A 17,934-nucleotide genomic window follows, 5' to 3' on the forward strand; every position below is an offset into this window, starting at 1 on the left:
ACAGCATCAGCAAAACATGAAGCAATGTTTTAAAATTTTTAGGCTGGTTTTTATCAGCACTATTCTTAATCAGTTGTAATACATTGCAAACAGTATCACATTCTATTGTGCAAAATTGTCTTACTATCTACTTCCTCAACCACTGAATGTTTTCTACAGTCAAAAAAGGATGGGAATGCAGAGACTGTCACTACAGGTCTATGCCAATGTGTCACTTGAGCTGATCTTTTAATGACTAGCTCCGAAAAAAGGACATTGTGATACATCATGGCTACAGTGCTGTTTTTATGGCCATACATTCAACATTGTCTGCTCAGTGCATCCTTCATGGACTCTGTTGGTGATCAGTACAGCTTGAATTTTTGCATATTTACATGTTTTATTCCTTGATAGTTAAACATATGTATGTAAGGAATAAATTTATTCAATGTTGTAAGGAATTTATTACGGAAGTTTTACAGTGTATGTACATGCATATATGATGGGTTGGTGCACATTTAACTAATTTGTGCATATTTATGCATATATTTTACTTTTTCAGCAATGATTTTTGAAATAGAAATGTTTCACCATGATACTAGAAGAAGAAGAAGAAGAAGAAGAAGGAGAAGACCTGAGCAAATTTCTCCTTTTGTGTAGAAGGACTGTTACATATCACATTTCTAATTCCATAAATGGTCACTGAAAAATGAGAACATAGCTTTCAACAATGTGCAGTTGATGATCCAGTCTAAAAAAAATATGCTGCTCAACAGCTTAATGTAAACTATACAATGTTCTTATTAGTAACTTGAATACAAAGCATTAATGTTTATTGTGGAGTGTTGATACTTGTTATTTGAGTTAATATGTCTATGTTCCTCCAAGACCAACAGAATATTCCATAAATATTAAACAATGTTCAATAATCAAGTGGAAAATTTTTAGAGTAAGGTGCAGCCATCACATCATGAAACTTGATACGGTTTGTATTACATTACAAACAAAGCTGTCACCTGGAACAATTACATTTCCAAGAAAATTAAAAAGTGGTGTTTCCAGTTATATTAAATTTGTAACTAATGTGCTGTTATTCATAACTTCCGGAGTATGAGCAGGAGAAGACAAAATACTACAATGCTGAGGAGACAGAATACTACAATGCCAAGCAGTAAAGCTTATTTGCTTCAACAGTGGATAGATGGAAATATAGTATTGTGCCAAGTGTGTGAAAAAATACGTCAATCTTATTTTTGTACTTTCAGAATATTTTAAAAATCAATGTGATTTTTGAGTTAGTGAGGGTTGTTTTTATTTAACTAAATAAACTTGCATTATTTTTATACTATTGTTATAGGTGCTTTGGGACAAAAAATTCCAGATTACACAACATTTACAAACACATGTTCACAGAAATGCTGTCAATAACACCCAAGTGTCTCCAAGATCCAAACTACCTTACCTGTAGCATTTTCTGCAAGTGGAAGTGGAAATTATGGCAATGAAAATTTTTCAAGAGGTATCTGCAAAACGTTAGTTTCTGACATTTCTTTCAAAAATTTCTGCAAAACGTTAGTTTCTGACATTTCTTTCAAAAATTTAAATAATGTAGAATTTTGAATGATCCTTGAAAAATATTCCGAATGAAAAGATCCTGAGGAATCGACATTTAGGAAAAACTACCTTGGCAAAGTTTATGAAGAGATGAGTTTAAAAATTTATTTAATGAAACTAGTTTGTGTGTCAACTAACCTCCCCCCCTCCCCCTTACCCCAATACATACAAAAATATTTTCAAATAGAAACATAAAATACTGTATGGCACATAAAATACTGTATGGCCCGCAATGCTACACGGTTTGATCTAGTTACTTTATGATAAAGAAACACGTCTTTTACAATTTTTTTAAACTTGTCCTTGCTCCCCCTCCCCCTCCCCACAAAAGAAGAAGTGAGACTCCAAACTACACCATTGATCTTTACTAATTTTCAATAAAATAATTAGTTTTAGGTAATACTAGACATAAGAGATGATATCGGTGACTCAAACTTGTGGTTATCTGACTCATGTGGGAAATTTATTGCCAATGTCATATGTAAAAAATGAAAGAATCTGAACCAGGAACACCACATCTCATTGTCTCCAGGGTAATGGAAGAGACAAAACATTCAACAACTGCTAGGATTGTTTGTGATGCATTACATCTTTTGTGGCCTCCTAAAGAAAATAAAGAAACACTCTTGATGATAGTTACAGATGCAGCAGCTTATATGATTAAGGTTGATAAAGCTTTGCAGGTATTTTATCCTACAGCAGTTCATACAACGTATTAAACACATGCTCTTCACCGGTTGACTCAGAAAATTTGAGTGAATTTTCCATAAGTAAATGCCTTAATTTTCTATTTGAAAAACGTGTTTGTGAAGGTGCAATCAAGAGTAAATTATTTACTGATATGATGCAAGAACTCTTATCCTCAGGCTCACTCCTCACAGCTACTTATGAGAGAAACAAAGTATTTAGCTCCATGGTATTTCTTTCCAGATGGTAAGTAATATGTGTACCAAGTTTGGCTGAAATTAGATCCAGAGGTTTAGAAGGAGTTTTTAATCCACAACTTTGCCTGCATATGCGCATGTCATATTTATTTAACACATTCACATATATTCGTACATATTTCACCTCCCTGTAGTTTCAGTTTCACACAGCTCAATGTTTATGAGGTCATATCTCCTTAATTGCATGTTGCACAAAGATATAATTTTGCATGTATATCAAGTTTTATATGTGGACACTGGACGCAAAAGTGTGTAAAGAAGTTATGAATTAAAGCACCATGTATCATGCAGCAGTTTTTCATGCATCTCAGTATTTATATGTCATACCTTCTGAACTATGTGCCATACAATGATATATTTTTGCAGATTTATTCAATGGTATATGTGAATACAATCTGAACATTTCTTTCAGGTTACAAAAAAGCAGACTTTTCTGGTTCTGCAACACAATCCTTTTTGCCTGGGCATAAATAAGAAAACACGTCATCTTCAAAAAACTGGGGACATTTTGTTTTACTTTATCACTGAGATTTTTCCCTTTTCGGTTTGCAGGTGTTGCCAAAATCCCATCTTCCATCTTTAGTTTAGTAGCTTTCTTCACCATTTTAGTTGAAACAGCAAATTCTTTAGTTGTTTTCTCAAGAGTCCAGCCACTTAGGGGTCAGGGTCAAAATTTGAACTTTACTGCAATTGCCTGAAGTCTGAAGCTTCATCTTAAGTTCTTCAATTAACATGTCCACACCTTTACAGTTTTGGCATTCTTCCATTTGTATCTGAGCAATATCTACTTGGCTCACACCAGCATTTGTGGCAATTACCTTAGTAATGCTGCCTTGTGCTTTCGGAATTTTGTGCTTTATGTTTCCCATTGAATCCCTTTTGCTGATCTGTTTAAGTTTTAATGGTGACTCTCCAAGTGATAATGAAGTACTGGCAGGAAAGCAAGCATCAACAACATCCATGTCTTCAGAGGATGGTGATTCTTGCTTATCCTGGTGGGGTTATTCTTTTTGGGCCATTTCTTGTCTACATTTGGTACAAATTTTCTGACCAATTTTAAAAACTTCACTAGTCAGTAACTTCAACCTATCAGACATTGCAATGGCTACTGGTGTTAAAGCCTTCTTGGTTGTGTGTTTTTCTTAACAAAATAGGATGTAGCAAGTCTTCTCCAGGAATTGAAATTTTGTCATCAACAAGGCATCATGGTATGAACAAATTTGAGCACATTCAGTAAAATCAAGCCCAGACCTACATCACAGAAGCTTCCTTAATTGATTGTAGTTGATTTTTGCCATAATATAATGGTGATGAATTATGACAATCAGCTCCATCTGATCCACAAAAGCAGCAGAGTGCAAGGATCTCTTGGTTCATTTCATAGCATAGTTTATTAATCTATAACAACCAACTTTGAAAGCTCATGAATACGCTGGTTTGAAGCTTAATGTCAGATGCTGTTACACATGCTGATGCCTATGAATCTTTCACTTAAAATTTCACAGTTTTTATAATTTACTTGTAACATATTCAGTCTTGTTTGTATATAAAATATGCAAATTACGTTATCAAAAGATATTGTTTTAGTGCTTGTCTTCAACTACAATGATGATCACTGATTATTCAAACACTCAGTATTCAACACTAAGATTGTACAATATCAACACCAAACTAACATCACACAGAAGACTGTCACTGTGAAAATTTTCAATAAAGAAAGCAACAACTGAAACTGGTGATTCAGCTATGTATCACTGTTACGATGATAGAGCTTTCAGAAACTATTGCTACTTTATAATGCCAACAGAAACAGTCTTGTAAGGTTAAAACATTCTAAATCAACATAGCATTCCTTTATGATCTTCGAGATTTTGTAGTCTTAAGAGCATTTTATGAAGTTTTATTATATTTATATTTTATACTGTAAAATAGTGTAAAAACACTTCTTGTTAGCGTAGTTACATTTCCTAAACCACAGGCCCAAATCTTATACCATTAAAGGACACTACAATTACACATATTTTGATTTATAAGGATTAAAAGGATTAAAAAAAGACACAGTTGTGATATTGCCCCTCAACAATACCCTAAAATTTGCATACAGAAAATTTTGGCCCATTTTGCAGATGCGTATCTTTTCAACTAGGCATCCAATGTTAATTAAATTTGATCCATACATAGACATCATAGGTAGGAATAAACCTCTGAAGTTTTGGTGTGATTGATTCATACAAAAAGTAGCAATGGTCAGTCAAATCTTGGCTCTGAAATAGTAAGGCGAATTTTTTAGCCACTTTTGAGGCTTGTATCTATATTTAGGTGTGGCTAAATTCCTAATTTTTGCCATAGTGTGATTCAGCATAAATTGTTGCCTACATATATTAAAGCAAATGGCCAAATTTTTGCTAGGCATTTTAAAAAAAGGCTAGCAAACTTGCCACATTTGCACCTTCATATATGATGCAAAGATGAGTAACCTCTCTTAAAGAGCCCCTAAAACTTCAACCACTGGAGACACTGGACTGAAATTCAGTGAATAACCATCAAAGAACTTATAGAAACGTCACACCAAATTTCGTGAGAGTTGGAGATGGTCGAGTGGAGAGACTTTTTAATATTGGTCTCTTTGACATGGAATGACCCACTACAGTCTCCACAACTAAACTACATGAACAACAGGGTGTGATGGAGATGGGCCCCTTGTCACTGAACCAGCTAATATGGACCCAGAGTGCAGCCAGTTGTAGAATCTGGACCTAAACAGCCCTTTGCACCCCCTCAGTGCTGCCAGACCCAGTCAGCATGCAGGGTTGCCACAAGTTTCCCCAATGCGAAATTCTCTGATATTTCCCTGATTTCCAGACAAGTTTTACCATTTTTCCCTTTCAAATTTTGAGATCTCAAGGGTAAGTTATGCCATAAGTTGACAATCTGTCTTTGCAGTTACAGTACAAGAAACAATAGGTGCAAATGAGGAAATATCTAATAAAAACTTGTAGCAGATGGGGTTTCCTGATGTGAGCAAAAACCTTAAATACTAACATCAACATCTTTTGTCACGAACTGCTTTAGATGCAGAAAGCACGGCAAGTGGTATATGTGTTTCACTAAGACCACTGATGTTATTTTATTTTAATAAAATGAAACACATTTGGTGCTAAAAGACGCATTTCTTTGGAGTCTCAAGACATATTTAAAATATCTTCACTGATTTCAGAAATAACCTCAGAAAAAAGTAGGCCTATTGAAGGAAATGTATAAGTTGGGGAAGAACTGTGTAAACCAACAGTATAGGCAACCACCAATATTACCCACTGTGATATATCTATTATTTTACAGGTATTGTGTGATATATGAGTACATAGCATACAAACCCCAGCAACTGACACAATTTTCTCCTTCTTATCACCCATACTTTCTAACATATAAACTACTTTTGAAGTGCCAAAAGCAGTAGAGCAAATAAAATGGATATAAAATGCCACATTGTACAACGTACTTGCAGTGGGGCAGTCACAATTCCTGTAATCCCTCGCTCATGGCCTCTGGCCTGCTGAGGAGCACCACAGCCCTGGGTCCATGGATAAACCACGAAAATCCACTGCATTACACCAACATAAACAGACCCAGGCATATGGGCAGTAGATCCATTACAGATACCCAAAGAAACGGCCTGCAGTTTTGGCCCGTCACAGAAATCCAGTCGTGTGGACAGCATGTTGATGAAATGAGACCACCGTGATCAATCAGTGCAACAGATAACTTGTTAAAATACTCTGAGGATTAATAATAATGAAGATAGGTAGTAACTCCCCATAAAGACAACTGCTGAGCTACAGGCTGGCACATAGAAATGACAATCACACTCTCACAACTAAATTTTCAGCCATAGCTTTTGTCAGAAAACAAGAGCACGCATACATTCACACAATCACTCAGATACAACTCATGACCACATGACCGCCATCTCTGGCCGCTGTGTCTACAGTCTCTAAGAAACAGATCCAAAGCAACCACCCCTTATGCCTCCCTGCCTCTCGTCGGCAGATACTACGCTAGCAGCAATAAGTGGTGGCAGCACTGGCTGCATGCTGAGATGACTGGTAAGGAGGGGAGAAGCAGTAGAAATGGGGAGTAGGGAAAGGGTGAATGTACTCAGCTGCACCCAGCCAGCAACGATGCACGACATATCTGTAAACAAACCATTTAATCTACTGAGACAAAAACGAGATTTTTCAAGTCTGTTTTTTTTCCCAAATTTCCATGACCTGCTTGAAATTCCCTGATTTCCAGAACCTGTGGCAACCCTGGCATGGATCTGTGAGTCTCATCATACAGAAATCTCTATGTGAGGGGGATAGCATAGGGACTCCCCCCCCCCCCCCCCCCCCCCGCCCTTTGGGGCAAATTAATGAAAGTTGTCCTCTTTGGCAACAGTCCAGATATTTTCCAACTTCCCAAGACATTTCTGATCCTACAGGCCAGTTAAAGGATGCAGGAGAGAGACGGGCAGGTGGCTGGGAGGTTAGTGTCCTTGGTAGATATCAACCGGGTCACAGATAAGGAAACTGTTGATACTGCTGGAAGGAAGGCACCGATGAGTAATGCACAGCTCCACTACTGACACTGACTGTAGTATATCACATGAGTAATCCACCCATTACCTAAACCTGAAGAAGTAGAACTCTTCATTAAAGAAAAATTAAACCTCGCGCCACAAAACAAAGTAGGTCCATTGATAAGAACAAATTGAGCAGTTTTACCTACTCCCCTAACTTCGTTCTTTTTCCCCTTAGTAGAAGATGTCGAAGCACCAAGAGTGCCGTCCACATTTACAAGTGTTTTGTAGACAAGCAATCGTCGCAGCGGGATAAAATCAAGTTTTTGCAGAGTCATTTCCGGCGCTTTATCAATGGGCGCCCAGCAGTCCACATTCGCTGCGTGCGCCAGGACTGATGCTATATAAGGAGCACACTGTCCTGTCTAGCGCATTCACTCTTGTGTGAGTGAATAGCCACTGAGGCACTGCTTCTTACAATGGTTCGTAGGTATTACATGCAACGAAAGCGACAGTAATCCACCCATTACCTAAACCTGAAGAAGTAGAACTCTTCATTAAAGAAAAATTAAACCTCGCGCCACAAAACAAAGTAGGTCCATTGATAAGAACAAATTGAGCAGTTTTACCTACTCCCCTAACTTCGTTCTTTTTCCCCTTAGTAGAAGATGTCGAAGCACCAAGAGTGCCGTCCACATTTACAAGTGTTTTGTAGACAAGCAATCGTCGGCGACGACGATAACAACGTGAACCCGTGAACCCGTGAAATTTTAGCTTATAGAACTATACCTGTATCTGAGGTTATTATTTCTGGTGAGGGTTCCTACCTTATGCCACATGGGAGTTTATCTTTGTCTTGTCGTAGACGTGTTAAGATAAATTCTGATTGCAATATTCACTTGTGGGTGAAGGCAAGTGGTTCATCCTCTTTGGAAGATTGTCGCATTGTGGGTGACTGTACTCTGTATAACCATTGAAGCAGTTCTCAAAAAAAGACCCTTTTAAGGGCCACAATACTACACATTGATCTTGCCAAAAGCCGAGAAGCGATTCTTCTTGGTGTTGTAGCTCTCTGGGGCACCCTGGGATGCTCTCTGGGTTCTCTGGGTGCTCAATAGATGGCAGCACAGTATGTCACGTGACTCAGTTGCGCGTGACCTTGAGTGTGCGAGAGAGAGCGCATGGAGCTGCGAGCCCTAGTATTACTAGGCTCGCAGCGGGATAAAATCAAGTTTTTGCAGAGTCATTTCCGGCGCTTTATCAATGGGCGCCCAGCAGTCCACATTCGCTGCGTGCGCCAGGACTGATGCTATATAAGGAGCACACTGTCCTGTCTAGCGCATTCACTCTTGTGTGAGTGAATAGCCACTGAGGCACTGCTTCTTACAATGGTTCGTAGACGTTGTTATCGTCGTCGTATCTCATGACTAGCAGGTAGTACAAGGACCATCCGGTACCTCACAGCTTCAGTCTGTGCCTTCAATATTGCCTACTCCCTTGAATTAGTACTAAGCTGATTATGAACTTAGCTGATGATCGGATTTTCTTGGATGGTTGTTAACACACACTGAATACTGATACAAAATTAATTCACTCAGAATCAATTTGACAGTGATCTAGCTCCGGACAAAGTTGCTGCTCACAGATTTCTACAGTGTCACTGTGTAGCAACTTATGGCAAGTATCAGATAATTAGCATAATAAAATTAATACAAATTATGTTCATAAAATATAATTTTCAATAGGTTAAGTTACGGAGTCAAGAAATTGGGAACAGAGTGAAATTAAATCATGTCAAAAATAATATTAAAAGTCAATAAGGAACATAATGAATACAAAGCATTTTAGCATATATGACACATACACAAACCTACCTTCACATGTAGAATATTATTTGTTAATTTAGGTGCAGTGATTAATACAGGGAAACCCCATGGGAGCAAAAGTACTGCTGTTGACAATAACAATTTTAACACACCTGGTAGATCTATTTACCCGACATATATCTTGAAGTCTCTGATCGTCTGTATTTCCTGGACAACTATCACTGTCACTTTCAGAAGATTCACGGAATCTAGAAAAAGGCAACAATTTGACACAGATAATTCAACACAAACAGAAAGAGACAGTAATGGTAAAAATATGAGAAACACTATTCACTAACAAAACTGAAATATTCAAGTAGCAAATATTTTTACCTTACTGGGCAACTAAAATAAAAGTCTTTCCATACCTGATGAATCTGAATGGTTTACGCTTCTCTGGGAGCCTCTGACCACAGCCCCTTTCAAGACTGCTGGCACCAGTACTTACAGAAGATCCACAGGGGCTAGCAGTAAAGAGAAATATGGTTTACAGTTTAAAAACACAATATCATTACACAAAACAGAAAGTAACATTCTAGTATGTATTGCAACTGAGCAGGAAAACAATGTCAGTTATCAATAATATTTACAATGATTATATGTGACGGAAGTCAAAAAGTTCCTGGAATTGGTAGGCAGAAGGTAGTTGGACAATCACCAATGGAAATTTCATCTTTTTGCGTTGGCACCTACAAAGAAGCAGCATATATGCTGTAGAAAGTGCTCTATATTTGCAATGGGTTAATTAACTGATGTCTTAGTCATTGATGGCAGAAAAAAACTGAAAACCAATTATTCACAAACACTACCTTTAATGATAGTATATGAATCAAATTTCATGCCTTACAATCGAAATCACTATCTGAGACTCTTTAAATATCAAAAAAGCCTAAGGAAATTAGAAAATAAAAAAAATCACAACTGTTCCAGCATTTTGTGATTTGTCCGAATGCACTAGAGATGACATCCAAGTGTGATCGCACATTGACTTTCACGACTGCTGCCATTGCTACCATGAAATCACGCAGATGACAAATGGACACTAATTTTGGTTTATTATGTCCCACTGCTCTACTCAACATATAGCAGAGATGCTGAGTCACAGAAAGGCACAACAAAACGTTTGTTGGAAAGCTAGCTTTTGGCCAACAAGGCTTTTGTCAGAAATAGACAACATGCACTGCACACGTGCGCACCCCCCCCCCCCCCCCCCCCCCACACACACACACACACACACACACACACCACAGTCTCTGACAGTTGGAGCCAGACTGCGAGCAGCAGCAAATTATGGGAGAGGCAATCAGGTGGGGTAAAGGAGTAGGCTGGGATGGGGAGGATGAGGGATAGCAGGATAGGGGTGGGGGACAGTGAAGTGCTGTTGAGAGTGTGCAGGGATGAGGTCGAGAGCGGAGCAGCTAGGTGCAGTTGGGAGGTTACACAGAGGGCGGGGGAGAGAGAGAGTGTAACGGTAAAGGAGAGAAGTAAAGAGACTGGATGGATTGGTGGAACAGAGGACTGTGTAGTGCTGGAAAGAGAACAGGGAAGGGGCTAGATGGGTAAGAACAATGACTAACATAGGGTAGGGCCAAGACAGTTACGGAAATCTAGGATATATTGCAGGGAAAGTTCCCACCTGTGCAATTCAGAAAAGGTGGTGTTGGTGGGAAGGATTCCAGTGTCACAGGCTGCAAAGCAGTCACTGAAATGAAGGACATCGTGTTGGGCAGCGTGCTCAGCCACAGTTTGTCAGTGACCATCCATGCGAACAGACAATTTGCTGGCTGGCATGCCCGTGTAGAATACAGCACAGTGGTTGCAGCTTAGCTTGTAGATCATATGACTGGCTTCAATGGTAGTCATTCCTTTGATGGGATAGGTGATGTTTGTGACCGACTGTAGCAGGTGGTGGTGGGAGGATGTATGGGACAGGTCTTCCATCTAAATCTACTACAGGGATATGAGCAGTGAGGCAAGGGATTGGGAGCATGGGTTGTTTAGAATGGACGAGGATACTGTGTAGGTTTGGTGAGCAGCAGAAAACTACTGTGGAAGAGGTAGGATGGATAGTGGGAAGGACATTTCTCATTTTTTGGCCCAAGAAGAGGTAGTCGAAACCCTGGTGGAGAATGTTATTCAGATGCTCCAGTCCTGGGTGTACTGAGTCACGAGGGGAATGAGCCTCTGTGGCCGGACGGTGGAGCTTTGGGAACCGTTGGGTGACTGGAGAGATAAGGCAGAGAAGATCTGTTTTCGTATAAGATTGGGAGGCATTATTTTCCAAAAGCTAACTTTTCTACAGTTTTGTTGTTGCACCTTTCTGCGACTCAGCATCTCCACTATATGGTAAACAGCAACTTTCCTTTTCATTATATTGTTACATTCCATCCTGGATTTTCCATTATTTGATTTTACCTTAAGGGTAGCAACTTTCATGCAAGTGAAAATAAAAACTGAAGTACTAAGTGGATATCGTTTATTATGAGTTCATCGCAAATGGCCAGACTGCAACTAAAGAACTTCATATGAATGTCCTCTACCACTGAAGACTTGCTAGACATGCTATCAGAAGGAAAATTCAAGAAAAGAAAAAAAATGGGCAGATTACCTAACTTTATTGTATGACAATAACCCTGCAGAGCAATCACTAATGCTTAAGCATTTCTAGCCAGGAATTGTAATTACTACACTCGAACATTGCTCCCACATGTAAAACACTCATATGTCAATTTGTAGCTGTTCTCATAGTTAAAAATAAAATTTCAGTATCAACAAAATGCTAACTCTGAAGACATGGTGGACAACACAACACAAAAACAGCTTTGTAACAAAGGATTCCAGGAAAGTTTCAGGAACTGTATTGGCACTAGTGCAGATATGTGAATGCAGTAGGAAAGTGAAAAAATATAAACACATTAGGTATTTTGCTTTTAAACAATTACAGAAACTTCTTGACATAACCTTGTAAAGCATTTCACGACAATAAGTAAAAAGCTTACATCACAAACACTAAAATATGCAAGAGCAGGCATTGCCTGCAGGGTGAGCAACTGCTAAAGATAAATGTTTGAAAACAGCCACAAGATGCAATTTGTATTTTTTATTTACCAGTTTAATTCTTCAAATGAGCAAGAGCATCATCAGAATATACACTGCAAAAGAAACAAATTGAGATATTATGGAAAAATTTACATTGACGTTCCATAAAGTACTTATTCCATTTCTGTAGTAGCCACCAGAAAGATCGCAGGAGGCGCACATTGGCACGGCGCGTCACGGACGGTAGTTGCCGCAAGTAGAGTCCTGTCCACCAGAGGGCACGCGAGAATTCAGACGCGACCTCTGCCGGCATGACAACAACAACAACTCCGGCAGCACGGGCCGTGCCCAGTCAGTTAACATCGGGCATGCCTAGGACACAGTCCCGGTCTACGCTAAGTGCAGTGCGACGTAAATGTGAACGGTGTTACTACAATTTCCAATATGGTGACATGTTTAAAGCAGCCTGACAGCATTAGAGATTGCATTTAAAGTTGGCTGACAACTCTATACAGATTAAACTGGCTGCACTATAGTACTGAAACTTATTTTTAAGTACATTTACACTACAGTAGTAAACAATGACAGTGACAGTGCCGAAGATGGACTTGTAACATCCATAGTATAGAGTATCCAATGATATTTTACAACTACAGGAAACAAAATATACGTTTTAATCGTCTCTTTTATGGGTAGATGTACAGGCATCTCACATCTTTAAATACCTGTTTATCTTTCAAAAAATACGAGTACAACTATAAAAATTAGGATATCTTTCAAACTATGTTATAAAACACACATATTTAAAAGTGTCTTTATAAAAATATATTAAAAAACCAAGATGCTGTGACTTACCAAACGAGAGAGCGCTGGTAGCTAGACACAATAAAAAACACACACACACACATACACACAAATTTCAAGATTTCGCAACCCATGGTTGCTTCATCAGGAAAGAGGGAAGGAGAGGGAAATACGAAAGGATGTGGGCTTTAAGGGAGAGGGTAATGAGTCATTCCAATCCCAGGAGCAGAAAGACTTACCTTAGGAGGAAAAAGGGACAGGTATACACTCGCGCGCGCGCGCACACACACACACACACACACACACACACACACACACACACACACACACACATATCCATCCGCACATATACACATATGTAAAGGCAAAGAGTTTGGGCAGAGATATCAGTCAAGGCGGAAGTACAGAGGCAAAGATGTTGCTGAGTGACAAGTGATGTACGAGGGGCGGCAACATGAAATTAGCGGAGGTTGAGGCCTGGTGGGTAACGGGAAGAGAGGATATACTGAAGGGCAAGTTCCCATCTCCGGAGTTCTGATAGGTTGGTGTCAGTGGGAAGTATCCAGATAACCCGGACGGTGTAACACTGTGCCAAGATGTGCTGGCTATGCACCAAGGCATGTTTAGCCACAGGGTGATCCTCATTACCAACAAACACTGTCCGCCTGTGTCCGTTCATGCGAATGGACAGTTTGTTGCTGGTCATTCCCACATAGAAGGCTTCAAAGTGTAGGCAGGTCAGTTGGTAAATCATGTGGGTGCATTCACACGTGGCTCTGCCTTTGATCGTGTACACCTTTCGGATTACAGGACTGGAGTAACTGCCCCAAGTGTAAAACCTGTCCCATGCACCCCCCCACCACCATCTACTCCAGTCCTGTAACCCGGAAGGTGTACACGATCAAAGGTAGAGCCACGTGTGAAAGCAACCACGTGATTTATCTTACACCATCCGGGTTATCTGGATACTTCCCACTGACACCAACCTATCAGAGCTCCGGAGATGGGAACTTGCCCTTCAATATACCCTCTCTTCCCGTTACCCACCAGGCCTCAACCTCCGCTAATTTCAAGTTGCTGCCCCTCGTAGATCACTTGTCACTCGACAACATCTTTGCCTCTGTACTTCCGCCTTGACTGACATCTCTGCATATTTATGTTAGTATCACACAGCAGGTGTTACATTTTGGTTACTCATCTACAGCACTTCATCAAATAACTGGAGGACCCATGTAAATTAAAATAATTTAATAAATTTTGCGGGTTTTTCTTCTATTTTATAAAAATTTTCAATTCTTCCAAAACTTTTAACAGAGGTCCTTTATCTGCAGTGTGTATAATTTGCATACTATTTTCAATCTCACATAAGTTATGTTTAGTTGTTCTCAAATGTTCATCTAATGTTGTGCAATTTGAACTTAGACTCAATGTTCCTTATAACATATTTTAAATGTTCTTACAGTTTGGCCAACGTACACTATGTGATCAAAAGAATCCAGACACCCCCAAAAACATACATTTTTCATATTAGGTGCACCATGCTGCCACCTACTGCCAGTTACTCCATATCTGTGACCTCAGTCGTCATTAGACATCATGAAAGAGCAGAATGGGGTGCTCCGCGGAACTCACTGACTTTGAATGTGGTCAGGTGATTGGGTGTCACTTGTGTCATATGTATGTATGCAAGATTTCGACACTCCTTAACATCCCTAGGTCCACTGTTTCCGATGTGATAGTGAAGTGGAAACGTGAAGGGACATATACAGCACAAAAAGTACAGGCCGACCTTGTTTGTTGACTGACTGACACCGCTGACAACTGAAAAGGGTTGTAATGTGTAATAGGTAGACATCTATCCAGACTAACACACAGAAATTCCAAACTGCATCAGGGTCCACTGCAAGTACTATGACAGTTAGGTGGGAGGTGACAGAACTTTGATTTCATGGTCGAGTGGCTGCTCATAAGCCACACATCACACCAGTAAATGCCACGTGGTGTAAGGAGCACAAACATTGGATGATAGAACAGTGGAAAAACGTTGTGTGGAGTGACGAACATGGTACACAATGTGGCAATCCGATGGTGGAGTGTGGGTATGGCGAATTCCTGGTGAATGTCATCTGCCAGCATGTATAGTGCCGACAGTGAAATTCGGAGGTGATGGTGTTATGACGTGGTAGTGTTTTTCATGGAGGGGGCTTGCACTCCTTGTTGTTTTGCATGGCATTATCACAGCACAGGCCTACATTTATGCTTTAAGCACCTTCTCGCTTCCCATTGTTGATGAGGAACTCGGAGATGGCAACTGCATCTTTCAACATGATCTAGCACCTGTTCATAATGAATGGCCTGTGGTGGAGTGGTTACATGACAATAACATCCCTGTAATGGAGTGGCCTGCACAGAGCCCAGACCTGAATCTTATAGAACACCTTTGGGATGGTTTGGAACACTGAGTTCGTGCCAGGACTCACCGACTGTCATCGATACCTCACCTCAGTGCAGAACTCCATGAAGAATGGGCTACCATTCCCCAAGAAACCTTCCAGCACCTGACTGAACATATGCTTGCGAGAGTGGAAGCCGTCATCAAGGTTAAGGGTTGGCCAACACCATATTGAATTCCAGCATTACCAATGGAGGGCGCCACACAGTTGTAAGTCATTTTCAGCCAGGTGTCCGGATACTTTTGATCACATAGTGTAAATGCTCTGACGAATTTGGCCATTCATTACATGTACTCCTGAATTACTGCATTTGTCCTTATGTATATTCTATTTGTGTATTAGTGCATGTCTAAGGGAGCTGCTACTTTATAATGCTACTTTAACTCTCCATCTTGGGAAATATCTCGCTATACAGTCTGTTATTGGACCTTTTTATGTGAGTTTAATATACCTTTTCTTTTCTACTGGCTTGCATGTGTTATTGTTTTTCTTTCATTTAATATTTTTCTGTGTAGAGTGGTACAATTTCATCATATCACGTTCTTGGTAATTGTTTCTTAAAGCTATCTTTTTGATTGTCTGTAATTCTGCAGCTCTGTCCTCATCTGTGAGTGACAATTGTAATATTGTGTGTAAAGTTGAACAGAAATAAGCTCTTTTGTGATGGACTAGATGATCTGAGTTATTCACAATAATTATTCTTGAATATGTAAGCTTCCTGTAAACTTTAAAAATATGTTTCCCATTTGATCTATTAATTGACAAAATGAGAAAATTGATGCGACTATCACTTTCATGTTCAATGTGAACTTAATTTTTGGATGCATCTGGTTCAGCTTGTCTGTCATTATTTCATTTAAATCTTCTTTGGTTCCTTAGAAAAGAATTATAATGTTGTCAACATACCAGTGATATTGGCAAATTTATCTAAAAATCTAATTTCCAAGTTACTAAGAAAAATTTCTGATATGATGCTAGATAAACTATTACCAATTGGTAGGCCATCTCTCATGTGGTAAATTTTTCCATTACATCTACATCTACATCTCTACACCGCAAATCACCACGTGGTTCATGGCAAACGGTACACCCATGTACTAGACATACCATTCAGGTATGTGTGTTCAGTAATTATTCTAATATTGTCCTCACAATCCCTATGCTAACAATATGTAGGTGGATATAGTATATTCCTAGAGTAATCATTTAAAGCCCATTCCTGAAACTTTGTAATTGAATTTCTCAGGACAATTTAAGTCTATCTTCAAGAGTCTTCCAGTTCAGCTCCTTCAGTGTCTCTGTGACTGATATTATAGTCACAGGATACTACATTTCTTTGGCTTGTGTAGTGCAAAATTTAACATTTCTGAATATTTAAAGCAAGCTCCCAATCTCTGCACCATTCTGAAATCTTATAATATCTGAATGAATTTTATGCAGCTTCTTTCAGGTAGTACTTCTGAAAACAGTCAATAATATACAACATGGACAGCAATGGTCCCAACACACTTCCCTTTGGCACACCCAAAGTTACTTCTACATCTGACGATGACTCTCCATCCAACATAACATGCCGTGTTTTCCCTAACAAAAAGTGCTCAGTCCAGTCACAAATTTCACTGGACAATAAATGGGGGTTTGGAATTGAGTCAAATAGTTTTAAGAAATCAAGAAATACAGCATCTATCTGATTGCCTGGACCTAAAACTTTCAGTATGTCATGTGAGAAAAGAGCGAGTTGGATCTAACATGACCGATGTTTCCGAAATCCATGCTGGCGGGCGGCACTGAGGAGGTCATTCTGTTCAAGATACCTAATTATGTTCTAAGATTCAACAACAAATCAATGTCAAGGATATTGGACAGTAGTTTTCTGGATCACTTCTACTACCTTCTTGTAGATGGGCATGGCTTGTGCTTTTTTCCAAGAACTGGGCACATTTTTTTGTTTGAGATAGCTATGATAGATTATAGTTAGAAGGGGGGGGCTAACTCAGACACAAATTCAATACAGAAACTGACAGGGATTCCATTGGGGCCTGGAGCTTTGTTCAGTCTTAATGGTTTCAGCTGCTTCTCAACACTGCTAACACGAATACTTATTTCATTCACCTTTTCAGTGGTGTGAGGATTAAACTGGGGCAATTCTCCTGAGTTTTCCTGTGTAAAACCACATTTGAAAATGGAGTTACACATTTCACCTTTTGCTTTGTTACCCTCAATTTCAGTTCGTGTCTCATTCACTTGGTGCCACTAACAGCTTTTACATGTTGTTGTTGTTGTTGTTGTTGTGGTGGTGGTGGTGGTGGTGGTGGTCTTCAGTCCAGAGAATGGTTTGATGTAGCTATCCATGCTACTCTATCCTGTGCAAGCTTCTTCATCTCCCAGTACTTACTGCAACCTACATCCTTCTGAATCTGCTTAGTGTATTCATCTCTTGGTCTCCCTCTACGATTTTTACCCTCCACGCTGCCCTCCAATGCTAAATTTGTGATCCCTTGATGCCTCAGAACATGTTCTACCAACCGGTCCCTTCTTCTTGTCAAGTTGTGCCACAAACTCTTCTCCCCAATCCTATTCAATACCTCCTCATTAGTTATGTGATCTACCCATCTAATCTTCAGCATTTTTCTGTAGCACCACATTTCGAAAGCTTCTATTCTCTTCTTGTCTAAACT

General features: G+C 39.5%; 1 protein-coding gene across 6 annotated transcripts in view; it reads right to left on the reverse strand.

Annotated features, from left to right (window-relative positions):
* Window positions 1–17,934, reverse strand: part of LOC126471670 (telomeric repeat-binding factor 2-interacting protein 1-like) — a 196,281-nt gene that overhangs the window by 72,908 nt on the left and 105,439 nt on the right. For all 6 annotated transcript variants that reach the window (XR_007586363.1, XR_007586364.1, XM_050099880.1 and 3 more), the window contains 2 exons: window positions 9,329–9,424; window positions 9,074–9,169 (listed from right to left, as the gene is read on the reverse strand). Coding sequence is in view for 4 of the 6 variants with exons in the window: in XM_050099880.1 (XP_049955837.1) it covers window positions 9,074–9,169; window positions 9,329–9,424 (192 nt within the window). In the remaining 2 variants the exon portion in view is untranslated. The remainder of the gene's footprint in view (window positions 1–9,073; window positions 9,170–9,328; window positions 9,425–17,934) is intronic.

The sequence above is a fragment of the Schistocerca serialis genome, chromosome 1, assembly GCF_023864345.2.
Source record: "Schistocerca serialis cubense isolate TAMUIC-IGC-003099 chromosome 1, iqSchSeri2.2, whole genome shotgun sequence".
NCBI lineage: Eukaryota > Metazoa > Arthropoda > Insecta > Orthoptera > Acrididae > Schistocerca > Schistocerca serialis.